Source organism: Mastigoproctus giganteus, chromosome 1 (assembly GCF_048544385.1).
Source record: "Mastigoproctus giganteus isolate SK-2022 chromosome 1, ASM4854438v1, whole genome shotgun sequence".
NCBI lineage: Eukaryota > Metazoa > Arthropoda > Arachnida > Uropygi > Thelyphonidae > Mastigoproctus > Mastigoproctus giganteus.
Window position 1 is genome coordinate 150,757,796 of NC_143575.1, and position 26,168 is coordinate 150,783,963.

The 26,168-nt window shown below is 39.8% G+C and overlaps 1 protein-coding gene across 2 annotated transcripts in view; it reads right to left on the reverse strand.

Annotated features, from left to right (window-relative positions):
- Nucleotides 1-26,168, reverse strand: part of LOC150091195 (integrin alpha-9-like) — a 688,379-nt gene that overhangs the window by 59,991 nt on the left and 602,220 nt on the right. For both annotated transcript variants that reach the window (XM_090374615.1, XM_090374611.1), the window contains exons 22-23: nt 23,897-24,004; nt 749-952 (exon numbers count right to left, since the gene is read on the reverse strand). In XM_090374615.1, coding sequence (XP_090230741.1) covers nt 749-952; nt 23,897-24,004 — 312 coding nt within the window. The remainder of the gene's footprint in view (nt 1-748; nt 953-23,896; nt 24,005-26,168) is intronic.

Sequence of the window (26,168 nt, forward strand, 5' to 3'; positions counted from 1 at the left end):
TTTATAGTTTTCTAAATTGAGAGTGAGCTTCAATCCTAGTCCATAATGTATGCATTTCACTGGAAATGAAAATTGGCAGAATAAATCCCCCCCCCCCCCAAATAATTCCAGCAAACTATTCTCAGAGTTTACCATGGTCATAATCATTAATGAAACTTAAAAAAAAAAAAATTCTAATTAGTGCAGTTTTACTATTTTTTTGTAAAAAGATGGAGAAAATTAAATTACTGTACTACAATTGGTAGCATCATAAAACAGAGAAGAAATCAAATCAAAAAGACTGATTCTCTATTATAATTCCAGACAGTAGGCAACTATGTACACTTGTGTATTTTTTATATTATTATTATTTTTTTTTTTTTTTTTTTTTTGTGTACTTATAGTAAAAACAGTTTAGAAAACAGAAAACAAAACATAGAAAACAGTTCTTTCCTGCCATCTGTTTAATTTTTGTTTTAATAAAAATTTAAGTGAAGCATAAATTAAGTTGGAGAATTCAAAAAATTGGCTGGGACCAACCGCATAATACATTATAATGTGTGGAATGTTAAAGAGGGTCAACTGTATAATAATAAATAAATCTATCTACTTATTTATAATAAATTTTCACATATATATATATATATATATATATATATAAATGTATACCATTTACAGGAGTGAAGACTACTGTAAATTTCACATATAATCAAAAGCTGTTATATCTAGTTTCTACAGCTAACAAAGCTGAACTAATACACATACTCACCAAGGCAATATTTTGATCCTCATTTTTGATCTGCATGTGTTGACTCTGTTGTCTATACCCATACTTTTGATGAGATTTTGTATTTTTTAATTCATTTTGAAGGTCTCCACCAACAATATGTATCTCATCTTTGGTTGGATCAGTGTATTCATCTGCTGTTATTGTACAGTTTCCAACAACTGCAGCAGGATTTGAAGAATCCATCTAGCAAAACAAAGCAAAAAAAAAAAAAAAAAAAAAAGATCAACTTAGAAATTGTTCACATACCAGTTTAGCATATTCTGGTCTTTTCAGTTATCCAAATGTTCATTTTATTAAAAAAAAAAATTTCATTAAAATATTAAATTAAATCCACCATGGATCCAGAAATAAAGCAACAAAACAAATTAAAGGATCCATTATGAGTAGTATAACCATGCATATGGAAGTAAAAATAAAGCAACCTATTTAACATCATAAATTGCATTTCTAAAAATGGCAAGTTTTGAGACTTACATAAAAGTATGAATGTTTCAGAAAATGGATTATGAACGAAGAGGTAGAAAAATTAATGAAATGAATAAAAAATTGCACAAAGGACAATTGCCAGCTGGCTGCCATGAAACTTCTTAATAGAGTTAGAAGAAAGTAAAAGAATTACAGATGGTGATTTATATAAACATATGGAGGAAAAAGGCAAGCACTTCAGTAGGTCAGCCTTACGTTATCGAGCACTACCCAATACTCTCAATTATATAGCATTAGTAAAGGCACATGCAAGAAAGCAAGCTTACATAGCATCAGAAAAAAAAAAAAAATCCTACAAATTTCACCCATCCACTTGCTCCAAATGTTTGTCTAGTTTTGTCTTGAATCTATTTAAGCTATAAACTTCTACAATTACAGATGGAAGTTTGTTCCAGCATTCAACAACATGCTGGCTAAAGGCAAACTTCCGCACACCTATCCTACAACTGTCTTTCCTCAATTTGAATTTATTTTATTTTATTTTTTTTTTGTGAGAACCCCAAACGAGAGGTATTAGAACCTATAGCACTTAGTACCGTGCTGGGTTGGAGGTTGAGAAGACAAAAGAAGATATTTGTTGACATTGGACTTGAACTTCTGTAGATTGTAATTTTCAGGAAACACGTATGAAGGAAGGTTGTTCCAGAAAATGGCAGTTGAATGAATAAATGAGGAAGATGAAAAGTTGGTTCTGTGGGTTTGAAGTTGGACAGTAATGGATGTTGGCTGGTGGCGGCACGTGTTCGGACTGTTTTGAAAGAGAGAGAGCGGGAATTATAGAAGCCAATTCAAAATAACAGTGCCCATGGAAGTATCTGTAGAAAAGGCATGCAGCAGAAACAGTGCATCTATGAGAAAGCGAGTGGAGAGACTCTGTTAGAGATGAATCATTAATTAACCTAACTACCCTCTTCTGAATGGAATCAAGAAGCCTGAGAGAGGTTTTGGGGGCACCACCCCAGATGTGGGAACAATATTCCATGGCAGGGCGGATTTACAATTTATACAGAGTGAGCAGCTGTTTGGAAGAAAAGTAACGCCGAGAGCGAAAGAGAAAACCAAGTTTTTTAGATGCAGAGGAAGCAATATTTGTAATGTATTTGTGCCAAGAGAGATTAGAAGTCAGGGTTATCCCCAAAAGAGATATATCATTTTGCCTAGAAATCGGAGGGTCACTAAAGATAAGCATAGGAGCAGAAGAATCCTTTTTGCGAGATATAAGACAAGATTGAGTTTTAGAAGGGTTGAAATCAACTAAGTTGTCTTTGCCCCACTGGAGAATTACCTGATGATCTGCATTTAAGGAATTGGCAGCAGATTTTCGAGAACTTGAAGCTGATTGAGCTGGACAAGGTTTCTCAAAATGGAAAGTTGAATGCATGTGCTATCATCGGCAAAACTATGGATAGGATTTCCAGTCAATGGAAGAAGGTCATTGATATTCAAGAGGAAAAGAGTGGGGGAAAGAACTGAACCTTGGGGGACACCGGCATTAGTGGAGAAGTTAGAAGACAGAAAACCATCTACCATCACCCACAGTGAGCGATCAGAGAGAAAACTGGATAACCAATTATTAAAAACAGTTGGCAAACCATAAGATGGAAGCTTGTTTAGAAGACCTTTATGCCAAACACGATCAAAAGCCTTTGAGATGTCAAGAGCAACTACTTGTGTTTCACCAAACCTTTCCATTGAATTAGACCATAAATGGGTAACATAAGCCAGAATATCACCAGTGGATCGACACTAACGGAATCCATACTGGCAATCGTTGATCAGACGGAAGGTTTCTAGGTAGTTTAAGAGTTGGCGGTTAATTGATTTCTCCATTACTTTAGAAAGAGTAGAAGTAATTGCAATGGGACGATAATGGATGGGAGGGATTTGTCACCCTTTTTAGGAACTGGCTGGATATGAGCAAATTTCCAAGTAGAAGGAAAAACACCTTTGGAATAAGAAAGTGAAAAAAGGCGGCAAAGAATAGGAGTAAGTTCAGGAGCACAGGTTTTGAGAACAAGTGGAGAAATACCATCAGGACCTGGAGCTTTCTTAGCATCAAGATTCATCAAAATCCTTCTGATATCCTTTTGACGGAAGACCACAGGAGGCATTGAATGGAGCGTGTTAGGAATGGTGGGAGGTGTTTTACCAAGATCATTAATACATGAGCTCGAAGAAAAATGGGATGCTAGCAGGTCAGCTTTATCCTTGGCTGAAGTGACAACAGGACCATCTGGTTTGGACAGAAGTGGGAGCAGAGATGGGCAAAAGTTGCGGCCAATAGCTTTGGCAAGAGACCAGAATGCTCGGCTACCATTAGGGCAAGAAGCAAGTTTTCTACTCTTAGCCTGTTCAAACTCTAGTTTGGACTGATTAATAACTGCTTTACAATTGTTGCGAGCTTTGGCGTAGGCAGAAAATGAAACTGAAGAATTAGAAACAAGCCAATTACAATATGCAACATTCTTCTCTTGGACAGCCTTAGCACATTTATTGGAAAACCAAGGTTTAGATAAAGGACGAGATTTTAAAGTGGAGTGTGGGATAAAGGATTCCATTTCTGCAAGAATAATTTCACTGACACGATCTGAGCAAACGTTGACATCAGAAGTTTGAAGCAGTAATCAAACCGAAGAAAAGAAGTCTCGCAGGTCATCCCATTTTGCATTCTTGTAATGCCAAACAATACAAGGTTGGGAATAGCCATTAGATAAAGGTTCCATTGGAGAAGAGACAATCACCAAGTTGTGATCTGAAGTGCCTAAAGGACCTCTCACTTCAACCTTGTACTTAGAAGGGTTGTTTGTGAGAAAAAGATCAAGCGTATTGGCTGTATGATTAGGATTGTCCAGTATTCTTGTAGGTAAATGAACAATCTGTGCTAGGTCATTAGTAATTGCAAAAGCCTCAGCATCTCAACCTGCTTGGTCAGTGTGACTAGAAAACGGAAGCCAGCTGGAGTTGTGAACATTAAAATCACCAAGGAAAATTACCTCACTGTTAGGAAAGCTAGACTGGAGGAAGTCAAAGAGCTCCAAGTGATTAGTGGAGTTGGGAGAACGGTAGAGACAACAGATGAATTTTACACAATGAGGTAGAGAGATTTTAAGCCAGAGAAGATCAAAGAGAGGAGATTCCAAATTGCCAAGTTTCTGACAGGGAATATCAGAATGGACATATGCACAAGTACCACCTTTGAGGCGAAAGGAATCATACAGCAAGTAATTTGGACATCTGAGATGAACAGTAGTTGAATCAACTGATAACTGAGATTCAGTCAGAAAAAGTACATAGGGTTTGGAAGACTGCAAGTGGAAATGGACATCGTTGAGATTGGAATTGAGACCATGTATATTTGTGAAATGAATTAGGAAGTCCTTGGGAGATTTAGATCTTTTCACAGAGAAGCTTGCTCTATTATTTTGACAATTCATGGTGTATTCAATAGTAAGAAAAAGTGGATGGGACATGCTGTATGAAGTAATGAAATTTTTGGATATGGCGTACCTGTGGTAAGAACATACCCAGATCCTTGACATAACGTGGCCTCGACAATGCTCCCCGCATACACACTACTCGGACTCCCTCCAGTCACTATCTGGCAGAGTAGAGGTAGCAAGATTATACACTAGCTGATCCGGAAGCCTCCTAGAGAGTTACCAATAGGTTTGGTCCGGTGTACTATCTAGCGGCCGGCCTGCGAACACCGTTTTAGAGCTGTACCCTCGAAATGTAAGGAATATTGGATCTCGCCACGACATTCTTCATAACCTCAAAAATCATCAATCATACTGCATGATGGAAGAGATAGGGAAGGGTTGGCCGGAACTTAGCTCTAGAGACTAAACATGGGTTCCACCACTTCAAGCCTCATTTTGCCCTCTCAAGCGATTATTCTAAGCAAGAGGATGAATTCCATCAGCATTGAGCATGCCCAAACCATTCAAGGCTTTATAGACCTAATCAGATCACCTCGCAGGTGCCTAGTCTCCAGACACTATAATTTGCAAAACTTAAGCCTTCTTCGTAAGAGCAATCCTTTGTTCCATTCACTACTCTTGTTGTCCTACTCTGCACTCGCTCCAACAGCTCTACATCCTTCCTAAAATGCGGCTTCCAGACCTGTATACAGTACTCAAGGTGTGGCCTGACCATTGCCTTATACAAGAGGATAATCACCTCCTTATCCCTGCTATAAAAATTCCTCTATATCATTGACAAGACACCATGAGCTACTCTTGCAGACCATCTGCACTGCTCAGAAAACTTCATATCTGCCTGCACAATTACCCCCAGGTCCTTTTCAGTCTCTACCACTGTCAGTGTAGTACCACACAGTTGATATGTTACTCTGGGGATTACTGCTTCCCATATACAATACTTTACGTTTGTCATTGTTAAACTTCAGTTCCCACCTCTCAGCCCATCTGCTCAAATTTTCTAGATTGTGTTGCAACAGTGTACTGTCATTAGTGTCATTAACAACCCTGCCAACCTTTATATTGTCTGAGAACTTGGACATTAAGCCTAATATACCTTCATCAATATCATTAATAAATACAGAAAATAACAATGGATTCAACACTGAACCCTGGGGGACTCCACTAATAACATTAGTCCATGAAGAGCAGTGTCCATTGATTACCACTCTGTCTTCTCCCTCTCAACTATCCCTTTATCCATAGCAGCACTTGTGCCTCCAATTTGTGCAGCAATCTTTCATGTGCAACGGTATCAAAAGCCTTTCTAAGATCCAAATATATGATATCAAAGTTATTCCCTGCATCCAGTTCCTTTATGACCACATCATAGTATCCAATTAAACTGGTCAGACAAGGCTTCCCCTTAACAAAACCATGCTTTGTCCGAGCTATAACTGAAGTCTTGTCTAGATGATCCCGCAGTGCTTTTTTAACCAGTGCCTCCATTAATTTCCCTGGTTACTTGTGTCACCCTTTGATTCTCCTTTGTGAATTGGGGTCACATTTGCACATCTCCAGTTCATGGGTACCTCCCCTGAGTCCAAGGATGCTCATAATTATGGCTAAGGGTTTACTTACTTCCTTTGCTTCCTCCTTCAATATATAACTGGATAGATCCCATCCACCCCCGGTGCCTTTCTTATGTTTATCTTTAACAATTTCTCCTCCACTTTGCTCTCAGTTATATATTCTTTTAATTATAAAATACCATCCAAGCTTGAAAGGTACTCATGGGCAGATTTCGAGATTGGATAGTATTTTTGAACTGAAAGGGAGTATTGGAGATGTTTACAAGCAACAGTATAGAATGTTGAAGAGAAAAAGGATACAGCAGCTATTTGTGTAGAAGAAATCTATAAGGTAAGGAAGTAATCAATTAATCTCAATATTTTCAAGGTGCCTCCTAGCCAGGTGGGAAGGAGCAGCAGTGCGTAGCACATGCTTCTTGATTAGACCGGGGTTCGAGCTCGTCACCACCAAATATGGAGGATGCGGAAAGGTCAGGGAATGACCACCGCCTTAGTTGCTAATGCTCCTAAAAACCAAACAGCAACATCAATATTTTCAAGAATTTGAGAGGAGACAACAATCGCTAGATGTGTAAATAGCATTCAAAAGGTAAATCAGACTCTGATTTCTACTAAGTTAATCGCTATATAAAAGAATTAATAGCTAAATAGAAAACTTCTAGCTTATTCAGTACTGCATCATAGAAAGTTCACAATGTGTGAATTGTGTAACTGCTACTGAAGTGATTTAGAGATCCAAAATCTGAGTGGACCTTGTTCGAGAAGATAATGACAGATGCTGCAAATGCAAATTTTGGATGGGCCCAAAGGAAAGCCAAGAGATACTACATATAATGGAGCACAGAAAAAACTTAAAGAACAAAGATGTAGAAAACTATAAGATGTAAAAGGATTGAATATCTACAAAATGAGCATAAGGAACATCTAGTCCAACAAGGAAGCAAGGAAACTATTCAACATCACGAAAGACCATACAAGAGGCCACATTCTGGATAAAAACAACAGGGAAATTGTGGACAAACAACAGAAAAAGGATAGATGGCAAGAATATCAGAGGGAACTATACTGCAAGGACAACAGACAACTATAAGATGACAACACAAACAGAAGGCAAACATTAAGACTTTCTGCTGGAAGAACTGGAGCAAGCGATTAAATCAATGAAAAATAACAAAGCAACTGGCATTGAAAACATCCCAGCCGAAATGCTCAAATGCCTCGGAGAAAGAGGAAAACAACAGCGCCTCAATATTTTCGATAATATCCTAAATGGAGGGAAACTACCCCTTGAATTTCTGTGATCCATCTTTATTCCCATACCAAAAAAAAAAAAGGCAAGAACAGCAAATTGTGCAGACCACAGGACGGTAAGCCTCATAAGCCACTCCATGAAATTCCTCTTGAAGATAATTCTACACAGAATTGAAGTCAAGATTCAAGAACAAATTGGAAAAGACCAGATGGGTTTTAAAAGGGGGTTGGCACAAGAGAAGCAATATTTGCTCTGAATATACTACTGGCAGAAAGGGCAACTGAACACCAGCAAAACCTATTTGTCTGCTTCATTTACTTTAACAAAGCATTCAATTGCTTGAAAAATGATATCCTCTTCCAGCTCTTGAACAATCTAAACATCAACTCCAAGGAACTAAGGATATTATGGTTACTATACCTTGAGCAAGAGGCGGAAATCGCTGTAGAGGAAGAAAACACAGACTGGGTACAAATCCAGAAAGGATCGAGGCAAGGATGTGTGTGTTTTGTCTCCTACGCTGTACGACTTCTATGCTGAAACAATTATAAATTTAATACAAGTTTCTAAAGAAGAAATTATTGTTAATGGTTCAGTTATCAGTAACCTGAAATACGCGGATGATACTGTCGTCATTGCAACCTCAGAAGAAAAGCTACAAACACTCCTCAACAAAGTAGTAACAGCCAGTGAGCAGATAAGCTTAACAATTAATGACAAAGGTCAAAACTATGGTCATAAGCAAACACATTGCCTGGAATCAAAATACGCTGTGCAACTTCCCCATCGAACAAGTGAGTAGCTTTAAATATCTAAGGAAGATCTTTACAGATAATAATGACCAAGGCACAGAAATTAGAAGCAGAATTTGTATGACCAAAGAGGTATTTAAGAATCTTAAGAACTTCCTCTGTGATACGAAAGTGGATTTCCAGAAAAGATATCGAATGAGCAAATGGGTGTGAGACCCGGGTCATGCGGAAATCAGGAAACTGGAAGCCTTCAAGATGTGGACGCTCAAAAGAATGCTCAAAATGCCGTGGACAGATCGGGTCACCAATGAGCAAATCCTTAAGAGGAAAAGAACCACAAGAACACTACTAACTACAATTGCAAAGAGAAAGGCTGCCTACCTCGGGCATATTATAAGAGGACTACAATATGACCTGCAGAGACTAATCCTGCAATGGAAGATTAAAGACAAAAGAAAGACAAAGAAAAGAGTGGCTTGAGAGCATCAAAGAATTGACGGGGGGGGGGGGGTCTTACGACACAAGAACTATTTCACAAAGCAAGAGACAGAATTGGCTGGAAAATTTTAGCCTACAATGTTCAAATTGAATACGGAACCTGAAGAAGAAGATGCATTTGAGCATGAGCTGATGAAGTGGTCGCCTGATTGGTCCCTTCAAAGTTACGTTCCAGACAGCAAATATATCTATGCTGCTATGCAGTGTGTATTCAGATTTAAGGATGCATGCAGGCTTGAATCGCCCTCTGAAAACATGCCATTTGGCAAAAATTAATTCTCACACCCCTGCTCTCATGCTGATGGGACATCATTTAGGGGTGCCACCATTTCATCAGCTATTTCGACATTGTTGCCATTTCGCCATCCGAGCTAACCTCAGGTGTCGAAATAGCTTGAAACTGATGTGAGCTGTCAGTGACACCCTTCTGATACCGGTGCCCTTGACACTGCCCAAATGCCAAAGCGTTTCTACGCTACTGGATGCAATGCCAACTGATGAAATTTGAATGTGAATTTCTGCACCATGTAGTTACATGCAGAAATAAAGTACTTCCTGATTGAATAAAGGAACACTATGTTCTCCTCTTGTTTTAGACTTTCCATGCCTTGGCAGAAGAAATGCCTAGGACTAAGTCAGAATCATCCTTCTGATTTATTGTGCTGTGGAAATCAATTTCCAAAATGGGAGTGAAAGATTTGAAAACTTAGGGAATAACAAATTTTCACATAGTATTCTTCAATATCTAGGAGTAATGTATATGTGGGTGAGATATGGTGGATTAAAAAGCTGTTTGAATTTAAAAATTGTGGCATACATTTAAAGAAGCAAACTGCATTATTCAAGCCACAAAAAGTAACATGAACAGACCTGCTACATGAGTAAGGATAACATGCCTAGAATTATCAGTTTGATTTGATCTGATTTTGATTTTTGTGGTGCAAAAACAGCAAGGTTATAGTGCACCATTAAAAGGTTAAAATTAAAAATTAAAGTTAAAAACTTTTAAAAAGGTTACTTCATTGAAAAATACATATATATATATACATATATATATATATATATATATATATATATAATATATATACAGACATATCAATAAATAAAATCAGTACAATGATAAAAGCAAATTGTATATTTCATATGAATGTATATTTATTAATCGATTTTAAAAATTTAAAAACTGCTGACACATTGTCATTGTCATTTAAAATCTGACTGAGTGTATATGGCTCAGTCAGATGAGTAAAAGTGGTAAAACGAGCATTTCTAAAACTGGTACAATCGCATAAAATATGTTGAACGGATAAAATGGTGTCGCATTGCTCACACATAGGAGGGTCATCAGCCCTCAGCAAAAAGGAGTGTGTCATATGACAGTGTCCTATGCGGAGCCGAGCAAGAACAACTTCCTCTTTGCAATCCCTGTGTAAGCTGGACCGCCAAGGATGGATCACCGGCTTAATCCGATATAGTTTGTTTGTAGTAACCAGGCGATGCCACAAATCTTGCCACTGAGATTGTAAGTTATTACGGATCACTTGCCTGTAGGTATAGGGGACTAACAGGTCAAGATTATCCAGCAGGGGTGCTGATTTGGCTGCAATGTCAGCCAAATCATTTCCTCTAATCCCGATGTGACTGGGGACCCAGCAGAAGCGGTATCGAATCCACCTACATAGAGGATGTATATTATCTGCTGAATTCGGGAGAGGGTTGGATGATTAGTGCATGACACCGCTGATAAAGCCTGTAGTGCACTCACTGAATCGGCATATATAATACACCGTTGGTATCGGTGTTTTCTTATGTGATCTAGAGCTAACTGTATAGCATGCGCCCTGCAGTGTAAATGCTGCAGTCAAGGGGTATCTGCTCTGATATGGTATTATTTGGAAAAACAGCAGCAGATCCCACATACGATTCTGACTTCGAGCCATCTATGTAAACTGGCAAGAAGTCAGAATGTTCTGCACAGTGTTGTGAATAGAGCTGAAGGTAGACAGAAGAGGGAGTATTAGACTTCGTCGCAATCTTGAGCGAGAAGTCACATGCTGGTGTTTGTGCATGCCAGGGTGGAAGGGGTTCCTTTGGTGATCGAGCAACCTTGTATACCGAGATGTTAAGCTCATTGAGTAGCTCTTGAACACGAATGCCGAATGGGCGATTGGCAGTGCATTGTGTGTTATAAAGATTTTCCCATCGTAGCTCAAAAATGGATGTCCACGTGGGGTGATCTGGCCAGGATTTCAGCTTGAAAGTATTGTAGAGACAACTGCATTCGTCGAAGCGACAATGGTGGTTCATTTGCTTCGACATACAGACTTTCGACAGGTGATGTTCTGAATGCATCAGTAGCAATACGAATGATGATGGATGGGGTCAAGCCATCGAACAGCGCTATTTCTGGCAGATGCATATACCTGAGACCCATAACCTAATTTTGAGTGTACAGGTGCACGGTATAGACGGAGTAGAGTGCATCGGTCTGCACCCCAAGAGGTAGAAGAGAGAGAGAATGTTAAGCCCTCTTGTGCACTTTGTGCATAGCTGACGAATGTGTTTGACAAATGTCAGCTTTTTGTCAAAAATGAGTCCCAAGAATTTCATCTCTGATACAACTGGAATGGTGCTTTGTCCAAGACATAATTCAGGCTCAGGGTGGAGGTTACGTTTGCGACAAAAATGGACACAAATGGTCTTCTCCTTTTGCGTTCTCTGTCTCCGTTTTCAGGTTCTCCAGTGAGAACCTGAAACCATTGGCTGTGGCCTAGGAGTTAAGACAGTCAATAGCTTGTTGCAGTTGTCTCTCAATAACCCTCATATTGCATGATTGAGAAAATATGCTGAAGTCATCAACGTAGAGTGCACTGTTTATAATGAGGAAGTTGTTCAGAAATAGAATTTATTTTAATGGAAAAAAAGCATGACACTTAAGACAGATCCTTGTGGTACTCCCTCCTCTTGGCAAAAGGGCCGCGAAAAGGAGGATTCTACACGAACTTCGAAATAACAGCAGGATAAAAATTTTTTAATAAAAACGGGAAGGTGACCTCTTAGACCGAGACTGTAAAGGTCTTTTAAAATACAAATCTCCAAGTTGTGTCGTAGGCTTTTTCCATGTCAAATAAGATGGACACCAAGTGTTTTCTTTTTAGGAAAGCATCCCGGATAGATGTTTCCAGTCTAATTAAGTGGTCCAGTGTGGACCTGTTTCTTCAGAAGCTGCACTGAAACTGGGAGAGAAGGTCATTCAATTCTAAATACCATAAGAGATGAGCATTGACCATTCTCTCCAATATTTTGCACAGACAGCTAGTCAGAGCAATAGGACGATAGCTTTTCAGAGATTTAGGATCCTTTCCTGGCTTGGAAAAAGCAAGAATAGTTGTTTTGCGCCAGGTATCCAGAAAATGCTCTTCAAGAAAGATTCTGTTGTACAGGAATAACAGACAGTCCATGGATTCTGGTGAAAGATATTTGATCATTTCATAATGGATGTCTCGTCCAACGGCGGTAGCCTTTGTACGGGCAAATGCTGTTTTCAGCTCGTGGATAGTAAATGGCCAATTATATGGGTAGGAACCCTTCAATGTGAATTTAAGGGCTTGTTTTTCACTCTTGTGCTTTAAGACCAGAAACTCTGTGGAGTAAGATGATGTTGCAGAGATGTTAGAAAATGTTTCCCCAAGAGCATTGGCTATTGCAGTTAGGTCTGCAATAGTACATCCATTATATTCCAGGACCGATGAGGGGTATTTCCCCTTCATTTCCAGATTTTTTCCCAGACCACCTTAGCACTGGTAGACTGGGTAATCGATGACGTAAAACAGATCCATGATTCCTTCTGACTCTGATGGCCTATGTAGCGTGCTTCAGCTCGTTCATGTTTAAAGGCTAATAGATTGACCTTGGTAGGATATTGTTGAAATACCCCCCAAGCTTTGTTTGGAGCCATTTTGCCTGCTGTGCATTTTGGATTCCACCATGGTTTTGGAAACGGGGGAAACCAGGTGGACATTATTGGAATTGTAGTTGCAGCTGCATGGACAATATTTTCTGTTATGTACGTGACTGCAAAATTGATAGGCTCCTGACTGACTGCAGAGATGTCAAAATTTGCCAGGTGTTGAAAGACACTCCAGTCAGCCTAATCAAACTTCCACCGTGGTAACCTAAAAGGCAGACATGGTCTCCCAGTGCGTAAGCAGGTTATCACAGGGAAGTGATCACTTCTGTATGGGTTCTCCTCCACTTCCCAAGTGAGTAAAGGGAGAAGAGAAGGGGAGCAGATAGATAGATCAATGGCAGAAAATGTACAGGTAGGCATGTGGAAGAAGGTGTTTGTTTCAATATTTAGAAGGAAGAGATCATTGTCATTTAGCATATGCTCTGTGACTCATCCCCTTCCACTGATGCTAACACTACCCCACAGGGTATTATGTCCATTGAAATCCCTGAGAAGTAAGAAAGGGGAAGGCAACTGCATTACAAGATCATCAAGGGCTTCCTGGGAGATGTCAGTCCCAAGTGGCAAATAAACAGAGCACACAGTTAATAAAAATCCCATTGTAAGGCAAATTGCAACAGCCTCTAGGCTGGTTTTAATTAGCAAGGGCTGAACTGGGTTCTGGTTGCCCACAAGGATAGCAACTCCTCCATGAGCAGGACCATCTGCAATTCTATCCTTACGAAAAATTGAGATGTTACACATGGTGGGATCATCATTTCCCTTTAGGTAAGTCTCCTGCAAGCAAAGCAAACTCGCTCATGCTTTTGCAGGAGGGCCTTGGTGTCATCAATATGGAATCCACGACAATTCCATTGTAGGAATTTAGTTATTATTTTGGCTTGGTGGGTCCATCAGGCGGTTTCCGAGTTGCTGAGGGCTTACTTTTATAAGTCTTGAGTTTCTGTTTTTGGGAAGTATGTATGGGTGCAGACCGGTGTCCATTTCTTTCCCCACAAAGAGTTCCAAGACTGATTCGTCCATTACCTCCTTGTCCTCTACATCCATTGTTTCTGTTGTTATTGGTTGCTCTTTTTTACCACTTGGTTTTGGTAGTGGTGGAGCACTAGGAGATATGGATATAGGAGTGGCAGCTGACTGTGTTTTTTTGGTGGGCTTTTGTGAACTCAATAAATAGCGTGCAATCAGAATGAATGACTCTCTTGGTGGTAAAGTCATCGCTGTTTGTGTACTGATAGTGCACTTCACAGAAACCTTCTGAGCGTATGAAGGCTTCCCGCTATTTATTGGTTGTATGCATTTTCTAGCCTCTGGGTAGGAGATGTTCAGCTCTGTTTTTGGATCTCTTTTTCATCCTTCCACCGCTGGCATGCTCTGGAGTAGGCAGGATGCTCTTGTTGGCAATTTACAGAGATCAGTTTGGAAGCTGAACATTCCTTGCTCTCGTGGTCTTTTGCACCACAGAGCACAGCAGGGTTACCACGATAAGCTGTTTGTGAGTGGCCGAATTTTTGGCAGTTTAAGTATCCTGCCTTGATGGAACTTGGAGGTCGTGGGGTGTTAAATGTTAGGATGAGAACTTGGGTAGGGACAAGATTCCCATCCTTTCGCATTGATATTCTTTTGACAGCCGTCACTCCTTGTTCTTTCAATTCAGAGCAGATTTCTTCAGAGACATGAAGGTCCCACTCTGAAATGACACCTCGTGAAGAGTTCAAAGTTTTGTGTGTGTGGGGGGGGGGGGTGTTATGGTGATAGGTATTCCCCCTCCCCCTATTGATGTGGCTTTCAGCATTTTTTCCGCCTGTTTTATATTTATAGCTTCGACCAAAAGGTTGCCAGAATGCAGTTGTTTTACAGATTTGGGGGTGATCCTGCCAACCCTTCTAATCCTTTCTGAATAAAGAAGGATGACATCTTTCCAATTGACTGCTCTCCGGTGGAATGGAGAATGAGGAAAAGCGGTGTATCCTCAGTTATGGCTCTTTTTGCAGAGGTGGTTTCATCTCGATTAGGTAGGGGCCTTGTTGGGGCCCCAGAAGAAATAGAATTTAAATTACTCATATGAGTAAGATAAAAATTTCCGATGCCCTAAGTACTTCACCCACCACAGAGCCCTACGAGGGGACGCCCACACATGAACTAGCAGGTACTGCGTACACAAATGGGATCCAAGTTCACTTACGCTTAGGAGCACCATACTCACGTTTCCAATGAGCCTTGATCCCATCCCAGGACCAAAGGGAGAGAGGGAGACTTACTGGAACGCAGTTGACCCTAGCAGTAAGAACCACCCGCCGATTGATCCCAGTCGGGCCGGTTCGGGACCACCCGTCTTGTCGAAGCAGGGGCCAAAGTGGTGTATTAAGGCTGGGCCCCTCAACCACCAGGATCCCCTTTTCCGAATTCCACGGGTTGCAGCGCACCGCTGCACACGCCGGATTCCAATGATGTAACCCTGGAACCAAGGTATGGGCATTAGATCCTAGTGATGCTAATCTGGAAAACCAGCAGCATCACTGGGAGGTCCCCTCACCACATACAGGTGCCCACGTCGAGGGGAGAATTATCAGTTGTTGCTGCTTAATTGAGAGGTCAATGGCATAGGGGCAGCTTTTACCCTGTACCTATCACTGTATCCTTTACAGTATAGGAGTTAGTTATAATTGTCAGTAACTGCTGAACATGGCCTAATTTTATATGTGAAAATTAATGGATTCGTTTTAAATATACAAATATTTCAGATAAAGCCATCTCCAATGATATAATTTTTATTGCGAGCATGGCAAAACAGTGGGGACACTGAAGAGGGTTGTCCTTAATTAGTATGGTTGGTTGGTTGGTTTGGGTTTTATTGTGGAATTAGCAACAAAGGCTATAATGTAGAAAAATGAGGTCATAAAAAAGATAATAGTTAATATTTCAGTGATCTAATAAATTAGGTCATAATGACAAAATAATAAAATATGTCAAAGAAAGGAATAAAAGGTACATTTTAAATAAAAGTGAAAATGGTTTACTGCTTTTAAATGAATTAAAATGGGTGATACATAGTCATTGTCAAATAAATTCTGAGTGTATAAGGCTCGGTCAGATGACTAAAAGCAGTAAAATGTAAAACACGCTTGTGTCTAATGATAACATTTGGATAAAATACACACAAAATGCAAAGAACACAAGAATAATTTCCTTCCTATGGTTCTTGTGCAGACTAGACTGCCATATTTGGATTACAAGCTTACTCTGATACAACTTGTTTATAACTTGCCCATGCCATGACTGTTGTTAGGAGTATAATATATTTCTTATTACTTGCCTGTAATCTGTAATTGTAAGGGTACAATCCCAGTGGAATCACAACCACAGGTTCTGATTCCTCTGGAATTTTGCAGATCTGCTTATAGCATTTACCAGATCACTACACCTAATCGAAATGTGGCTTTGAATCCAGCAGAAGTGAATGTCAAATGTAGATTCATAAAGAGAATATAACTTCTGAACCCTAGACAGAACTGGATGAGGATTATATCTCATCATAGATAAAGCTTGTAATCCACTTAAAGAATCTGTATATACTATACACCTTTGATAATAACTAGTTTTAATGTAGTCCTAGGTTAGCTCTATAACATATAACTCTGCACTCATGTGAAATCTTCTGAGATCCGCCCTATCTGGGAAGACTGCATGGGATCCAATGGATGATTCTGATTTTTAGCCATCAGTGAAGACAGGCAAGAAATCAAAGAAAGCAGATTAAAAGGCAGCATAGAGTTGTAGGAACACATGGTAAAGTGCTGGCCTTTCCCCATTATTAATTGAAAAAATGAATGGTGGAAAGTGAGTATGCCAGGCTGAAAGGGATTGCCTTGATGACTGTACAACATTGTCTACTATGATGTTAAGCTCTCTGAGCAGCTCTTAGATATGAATACCAAAAGGGATGGCTGCAGTCTGATGGGTGTTAGAGTTTTCCCACCAAGGAACAAAAATGTAGAGTGGTCCAGCAGGGATCAGTTTAAAATTATATTTTAGTCAACTGCTTTTGTAACAGCAACAGAGTTGGTACAGTTGGCTTCAATGCATAAACTCTGGTTAGGGACATTAATGCTGCAGTAACAATGCAGATGGCTTTATGGTGAACTAGGCCTAGCCAACGAAGTATGCTTTTTCTAACAGATGACTGTGCTCTTTGGACCATATTCTAATATAGGTCAGACACATGCACAATACAGGAAGAGAACCTGAAACTATTAGCCATTCCCTAGGATGTGAGATAGTCTATGCTTGATTGCAACTGCCTTTCAATAACCTCACATTACGTGACTGAGAGAAAATACTGAGATTTTCAACAAATAGAGCACTTTTCACTATTGGAGGGAGTTATTCAGTAACAGAAATAACTATGATAGCAAAAAATGTAACAGTGAGTATTGACCCTTGAGGAACTCCCTCTCTTGGCAAAAAGGTCAAGACAGAGAGAGAGAGAGAAAGAGAGAGAGAGAGCAGACAACACACCAACTTATAATGAGCAGTTAGACGAAAAAAATTTTAACAAAAATGTTTGGCGACCCCTAAGACCAAGATTTCTTTTAAAACTCCAGCTCTCCAAGTCTTGTCACACACTTTTTTCCCATATCAAAGATTTCAGATGCTCACATTTCAGGAAAGAAATGCATGTTGAATATATGCTTCCAGTCTTATATAGTCTTATTAAATGGTCGAATGTTCATCAGTTCCTTTGGAAGCCTCATGGTACTGTGTTGCAATAGTGTACTGTCATCAACAACCCTGCCAACCTTTGTTGTCTGCAAACTTGGTCAATAAGCCTGATATACCTTCATCAATATCACTGATAAATGTAGGAAACAACAATGGGCTAAGCACCGAACCTTGGGGGTACTCCACTAATAACATTAGTCCACGAAGAGCAGCATCCAGTGATTACCACTCTGTCTTCTCCCACTCACTCACCCCTTCATCTATAACAGCAACTCACCCATAATGGCGTATTGTTCCAATTTGTAAAGCAGTCTTATGTGCAACAGTGTTGAAAGGTTTCCTGAAATCCAAGTATATGATATCAAAATTATTACTTTGTATCCAGTTCCTAGTATCCTATCAATCTGGTCAGACAAGACTTCCCCTTAACAGTAGCATCCTGTGTCTGAACTATAACTGCAGGCTTGTCTAGATGATCATCCAATGCTACTTTAACCAGTGACATTATTTTACCCAGAACAGAAGTTAAACTAACCGGTTTGTAATTGATCATGTCCATCTTTTTGTGAATAGGGGATACACTTGCACATCCCTAGTCTATGGAGACCTACCCCAACTCCAAGGATGCTCTCATATTTATGGCTAAGGGTTTCCTTACTTCCTTTGCTGCCTGCGTTAATATAACTGGATAGATCCCATTCAACCCAGGTGCCTTTCTCATGTTTAACTTCAACAATTTCTCCTGCAATTTGCTCTCAGTTATTACAAAAGCATTTAGCTCCCTATTACAGTTTGATAAGCTTGTGGCCTCCACTTCCCTACAGAATTGCTTATGCGTGAATGTAGATGCAAAATATTCATTTAATTTGTCAGCTACCTCACCAGGATCATCAACAGTCAAACCATTGATATCAAGTGGACCAATCTGAATTATCAACTTGCTTCTAAAGTTTACATAAGTAAAGAAGTCTTTGCTGTTTTTCTTTGCATCCTTCAAAGATTTCTCGTAATTAGCATTAGCATTAGTAGAGGCATTTGATCCAAAAAAGCAAGCTTATGCAGCATCAGCCAAAAAAAAAAACCAACTTCCACTTCACCCCTCTGTTCATTCAAAATTCCTGTCCAGCTGAGCCTTAAACTTATTTAGGCTATCAACCTCCACTACAAGGGATGGAAGTCTGTTCCACCAACCAACCACCCGCTGGCTAAAGGCAAGTTTCCGCACGTCTATCCTACATCTGTCTTTCCTCAATTTGAATTTATGCCCTCTCAGGTGATTATTCTGAGCTTGAGGAAGAATCCCATCAGCATTGAGCATGCTCAAACCATTCAACGCTTTATACACCTCTATCAGATCACCTTGCTGGTGCCTAGTCTCCAGACACTGTAATTTGCAAAACTTAAGCCTTTCTTCGTAAGAGCACCCCTTTGTTCCATTCACTAATCTTGTTGCCCTTCTCTGTACTCGTTCCAGCAGCTCTACATCCTTCTTGAAATGAGGCCTCCAGACCTGTATACAGTACTCTAGGTGTGGCCTGACCATTGCCTTATACAAGGGAATAATCACCTCCTTATCCCTGCTGGAAAAATTCCTGTATATCATTGACAATACTCCATGAGCTACTCTTGCAGCCCGTCTGCACTGCTCAGAGAACTTCATATCTGCCTGCACAATTAACCCCAGGTCCTTTTCATTCTCTACCACTGTCAGTGTAGTACCACAGAGTTGATACGTTGCTCTGGGGTTGCTGTTTCCCATGTGTAGTACTTTACATTTGTCAATGTTAAACTTCATTTGCCACCTCTCAGCCCATCTGCTCAACCTTTCCAGATCCTGTTGCAGTAGCATAGTGTCAGTAGTGTCCTTGACAACCCTGCCAACCTTTGTATCGTCTGCAAACTTGGACATTAAGCTTGATATACCATCATCAATATCATTTATAAATACAGAAAACAATAATGGACCCAACACTGAGCCCTGAGGGACTCCACTAATAACATTAGTCCATGACGAGCAGTGTCCATTGATTACCACTCTCTGTCTTCCCCCCTCAACCACCCCTTTATCCATAGCAGCAATTTGCCTCCAATGTCACACTGCTCCAATTTGTGTAGCAGTCTTCCATGTGCAACAGTATCAAAAGCCTTTCTAAGATCCAAGTACAGTAATACCCCGACTTACGCGAACTCGGAGTTACGCGGTTCTTGATTTTTTCGTTTGGCAACGCTGCCGCCCACTATCTTCAAGGTCGTTTTTCATATGTTATCGATATACGGTGCGACGGCGGAGAATGAGAGCGAAAGATGAACAAAATTCAACTTCGCTGCTTTTATGTTTTTTATATCAGTGAAGGGGAAACACATTTCACCATAATAACGTAAAAACCAACACAATTCCAGCTATCGGTATAATCGCAAATGCAATTAGATCGAGTTTACTACCAGTTTATAACAGATTTCACTAGCAGAAACGCAACTGGATTTTTATTGTTTTATGGTAGTAACCCCTAGAAATGTGGGGTGTTAATAGTGTATCTCTGCCTTTATGGTGTTGTTTATTCAGTTGCTACATGCGCGCAGCTTTGTTTATGCGTATCAAGCGTGCCTCCTCGTTTTGTAATTGCGCTTTATTCCCTAAAAATGAGTAAAATACTTAATTAAAAGGTGTGAAAAGGCGTCCTGGTGAAGACACTGCAGATTCAGAGAGAAAAAGAAAAGCAATTATCGATAAACAGAGGCGGACTGGGTCAAAAATTCTTACCCTGGAAAATTTATAGTGGCCTCATACTATGGTTTATGGCCAAAATCACACTGGCCCACCGGGGTTACACTGGCCCCGGTAAGGCTTATGGCCAGTCCACCTCTGTCGATAGAAAAAAAATATGAAATTGTGAAACGCTTTGAGCGAAATGAAAGACCATGTGATATTGCACGTGCTACAGGCCTAAATGAAGCAACGGCGAAAAGCACATGACAATTGCAAACTTGACAGGTTGAAAATTGAAAAGGGCTCAATTGTAAAGGGCTTAAAAATTTTAGAAAACATAGACTCCAACGAAGAACGCGTTATAGCTACAAAGCAAGGAATAAAAAAATTATTAGCTTGCTACGAAGAAATTCTGCGTGAAAAAAAGAAGGCGCTGTGTCGTCAGGCGAATTTGTTAGATTTTATGAAGCCATCGACATCGAAATAACTTTTTAACGTAAGTCATTTGTTTTTTTAATACATATTTTGTATTAATATGTATAAAAAACTGCAATTTTATTAATATTTTTCTTCTAAACTAGTGTTTTTGTTAGTCCTTGGTCCCAATTAAGCAAAATTTATATGTATTTATATGCAAAGTTGTACCCCGACTTACGCGATTTTCGTCGGACCCACCTATCGCGTAACTTCGGGGTATTACTGTATATAATATCAAAGCTATTCCCTGCATCCAGTTCTTTTGTGACTGCATCATAGTATCCAGTCAAATTGGTCAGGCAAGACTTCCCCTTAACAAAACCATGCTGTGTCCGAGCTATAACTGAATTCTTGTCTAAATGATCCTACAGTGCTTTAACCAGTGCCTCCAGTAATTTTCCTGGAACAGAAGTTAAGCTCACAGGTCTATAATTACTTGTGTCAGCCTTTGATCCTCCTTTGTGAATTGGGGTCACATTTGCAGCTCTCCAGTCCATGGGTACCTCCCCTGTGTCCAAAGAAGTTCTCATAATTATGGGTAAGGGTTTGCTTGCTTCCTTTGCTGCCTCCTTTAATATAACTGGATAGATCCCATCCAATAATCTTCCTTTGCTTGCCTAATCTCTTCTATGACTTGATTACAGACTAGCTTATAACTACCGTGCGATTCTGTGTCACCTGATAACACTGAACAAATTTTGGGTCATATTTTGAAAGATTTTTTTGGGTGCTAACATGGAAATAGCGCTTAAAATGGCAAATTGACTCTTGTTTTCAAAAAAAGTAGTTTTTTATATTTATAGAAGGTATTTTTTTTATTTACACGGCAGTAAGATGTAGCTAAGAAAGTACCTATATCAAACACTGGACCTTTTTCGCCTTTCGCTTGTATTCAGCTTTGGAAGCATTCCTTTTCACCATCCAACAATAATTGGCTAACATGGCGGCACGGCACTCCATTTGCTTCAGTATCTTTGTTCCATAGCTACAGGTATTTTTGTTCCATCACTGCAATGTCTTGATGGAAGTGCTCACCATGTTTGTTGCTGACTATGCCAGTTTGGCAGGAAGAAAGCCAGGTGCGAGTGCAAGAAGTGCATCTTCAATGACATGTTGCACCCGTTTTTCATAAGAGGTAATGAGATCTTCCACAGCTGCCTGTAGTTGCCAGCTTTGACATTTCCTAGAAAACTAGAAACAATTTGAAAGGCTCTCCATGCTGATTTCTCACTATCAGTAAGTACACATTCAAACTGTTTGTCTTTGAAAAGTTGCCTACTTTGTGGATCAATGAAATCGCCTGCCTTAATCTTCTCAGTACTAAGTCTTGGAAATCTCTCTTTTAAGTATGTGAATGCAGGATTGTTCACTTCCAAAGCCTTCACGAAATTTTTTGCGAGCCCAGATTGATGTGGAGTGGTGGAAGCAAAACTTTATTTGGATCTACCAGAGGTTCAAATGCTATAGTCGTCCCAAGGATATGCACTATGAGAAGAACTCCTCTTCTCATAGTGCATATCCTTGGGACGACTATCCCACTTACAGAAAGAGCAACAACACTTAGTGTAACCCTTTTGTAGTTCTAATAAAATGCCGATTACCTTAAAATCACCGCCTATCTGCCACTCGTATTTCTCAGAGTGTACACCTAGAGGATGTTCTCCATGTTTGCATATCTTTCGTTTTTGTGGAAGGCATACAAAAGAGGTATCGAAGGCAACATATTTCCATTGCATAATAACACAATCTTAAGGCTATCTTTAGAAGCATCTATAAATAGTTGCCATTTTCAAGAACATGCCTCATTTTCATTGCTGCCATTAGATCATCAACATCCTTACAAACATTGAGTTCGCCTTTTGTTTGATAGAATTTATCATAGTCTTTGTTTTGAATACAAAATGTTGTCACTTTCACAGAATGATCTAGAAGATTCTACTGTTATAGCCTTGAGGCAAAAAGCTCTGACTTATTCTTTGGCAGTTAGAGATCCCTGATGAGGTCATTAGTCTCACTTTCTGTGATTTTATGTGGTTAAAGGATAAAGGTTTGAACAAAATGATGGATCCCTTGATGTAGACAGCTGCTGTATTTTTTCATGTATATCAAGTTGATTCATCAGTGTCTTTAGCCGACCGGGCTAGCCGAGTGGGTAAAAGTACCTGCCCGGCAACCCAAAGGTCGCGGGTTCGATTCCCGCCTCGGGCTTGGATCAAAGTACTGCAAAAACCTTGGGAGGTGCAATATGGCCACAGAAGCCGATGCGCCAACAACTACCAAATCAAAAAAAAAAAAAAAAAAAAATCAGTGTCTTTATCTTCATCAAAGTGTAGAAAAAAAGAGGTCAAGTGGTTCAGAAATAGGTAGTACTTCACCAAGAGGCACGGGACAAATTGTAACCCTTTTGGGTACGTCAAAGTCCACTTTTTCTTCATTGCCATCCATTCTCTAATAGGAGGCACCATACAGAAGTAACAGTCTGTGATGTGATTTGATGGCTCCCTCCATATTATGATGCTGCAAAAGGCAAAAACATCCCTTTCAATTCAGGCAAGCATTGAGTTTTGATGAACAGGTAGTACAACATATGCGTGGAGCCCAATTCTTGTCCTAGTTGCCTAATTTACACCGAAAGTACAAGAAGTAGGCCATTTTTAAGAAGTAAGCTTTTCCATTTCCAAATATCCCCCCTCCCTCACACACATGGGGCTAACCTTCTGCATCCTCTGCAGGAACATTAAGCAGAAGGGCAATTTTCTCACAGAAAGAACAGGTCCAAGGAAGCAACCAAGTGATTTCTGCTTCCTGACAGTTAGGAGACCAGCCAGAACAGATTGCAACCCAACACTACTCATATAAGCATACATACTCCCATGACTAATTTTGCCATGCTTGCATACATTGCGAAAGAATACTTGCCAAAAGGGAGGGGAACCTAACCTCGGGTGCTACATCCAACAAATGACACATAAGTACATACAATTCTCTCTTGCACTATGAGAAATTAAAGCAGCTATACAAAATCTGCAAAACAAAACAATAGAAGACTTAACCAGTCAGCTAATGGTTTTTTTTTGCCCAGCTGAAAATCAGAGAGCAAAAAAGCCATGAACCACAAGGTTTTCGTGTTATGATATCAAGCAGTTCAGAATTTTACATTAACACCAGAACACTATAACACATACAGGAAAGCCAGTTGCAGTCATACTATTATTATTAATATTTTTGAAAAATAAAATTGTTTGTACATACCTTCACACCAACAACAGATATAAACTCTTTATTACTTCCTGGAAATATAGTTGGTACAGCTAGAGTTACTGCAACTTCCTTAATAGGGCTGGATAGATACTTGATTACCTGCAATAATGAATATAGTCACATTCATATGGAGAACAAAACATGACTTTGAAAATGTTTCTATGATTATATAAGTAAATAGTAGTACAAGCAAATTGTATTATTAGTTTATATGCAATTAGCATTAGCAGAGACATATGATGCAAGAAAGCAAGCTTATACAGCATCAGCCAAAAAAAAAAAAAAAACCTTCCCATTTTATTGATCCATTTGTTACAATTGTTTGTCTAGTTCTGCCTTGAATTTATTTAAGCTATCAACTTCCACTACAATAGATGGGTTTGCTCCAGCAATCAACTACCTGCTGGCTAAAGGCAAACTTCCGCACATCTATTCTACAACTGTCTTTCCTCAGTTTGAATCTATGCTCCCTGAGGTTTGTAATCTGAGCAAGAGGAAGAATCCCATCAGAATTGAGCCTGCTCAATCTATTCAAGGCCTTATACACCTCAATTAGATCATCTTGCAATGGCGCCTCTGTAGCCAGGTGGGAAGGAGCAGCAGTGCGTAGCACACGCTTCTTGATTAGACTGGGGTTCGAGCCCATCACAACCAAATACAGAGGATGCAGAAAGGTCAAGGGAATGACCACCACATATTCCCAGAGCAATATGGCCTTAGTTGCTAATGCTCCTAAAAAAAAACAAATAACAATAATAACAGATCATCTTGCAGGTGCCTAGTCTCCAGATGCTGCAATTTTCAGAACTTAAGCTTTTCTTCATAAGAGCATCCCTTTGTTCCATTCACCAGTCTTGTTTCCCTTCTGTGTACTCATTCTAGCAACTCTAGATCCTTCCTAAAATGAAGCCTCCAGACCTGTACACAGTACTCAAGGTGTGGCCTGGCCATTGCCTTATACAAGGGGGATAATCACCTCCTTATCTGTGCTCACAAAATTCCTGTATATCATTGACAAGGCTGCATGACCTTCTCTGGCAGCCTGTCTGCACTGCTCAGAAAACTTCATATCTGACTGCACAATTACCCACAGGTCTCTTTCATTCTCCACTACCTTGAGTGTAACAAGTTGGTACATTTCTTTGGGGGTTACTGCTACCCATGGCCCCGGGTGCCAAGTATTATAGTTATGAAGCGATTTTCCAAGTGATTCCTAGAGCGTTTTCTCAAAGATATAGTTCTGTTTCAGTTATAAAAGTTTTCTGACTTTCCATTAATTAATAGGCAACTTAGTCTTACAAATCGTAAGCAAGTTTCAGAAAGGAAAAACACCTTTCTTCTCTTTTTCCTTTAAATTAACTACTAACTTTTATACCACTTGGTCAGTCTAGCGGCACTGTTCCTGCCTCACCGTGACGGGGCCAGTAACCTGGGAAAAGAAATCCACTCTCCCAGGGCTGAAAGGAACAAAGATGGATAATAATATATATCCACCTTTAGAGTCATTGAGCTCAAGACGAGACACAGATGACAATGAAAATGACTTCTCTCAAACCAAGAGGCTGAGAACAACCCCTCAAGAGATACCACCATTCCTCTCTCTCTCTCTCTCTCTCTCTCTCTCACACACACACACACACACACACACACACACACACACACACACACACACACACACACACACACACACACACACACACACACACACACACACAGACCAGCCTTGGAGTAAGTGATCACCATTCCTTATTCAGAAATGTATTGAGTCTTTTGCAGCTTCACCGAAAACAGTAAGGCGACTTCAGTCTGGGGATATTCTGGTAGAGAACATTAAATCTCGACTACCTTTGGTGGACAACCAATAAAGGTTACTCCCCATGCACACTAAACTCCTCAAAGGGAGTAATTGCAGAATGGGACTTATTAAATGTATCAGAGGAGGAAATAGTCCAAGAGCTTCATGAATAAAAAGTAATCCAAGCAAGGAGAATCCTGCTTCGGAAAGAAGGTATTTGTTGTTCCCACAAGGTAAATGTGGGAAGGTAAATGTTCCCAAAAAGAGTTTGTGGGAACAAATGTTTGTCCAGTTCCTCCTTAAATTAATTTAACCTATCAACTTCCACAACAACAACAGATAACAGTTTGTTCCAGCAATTAACCAACCAGTCTCTAAAAGCAAATTTCCTCGCATCTATTCAACATCTGTCTTTCCTCAATTTGAATTTAGGCCCCCTTAGAGGTTTGTAATCTGAACAAGTTGAAG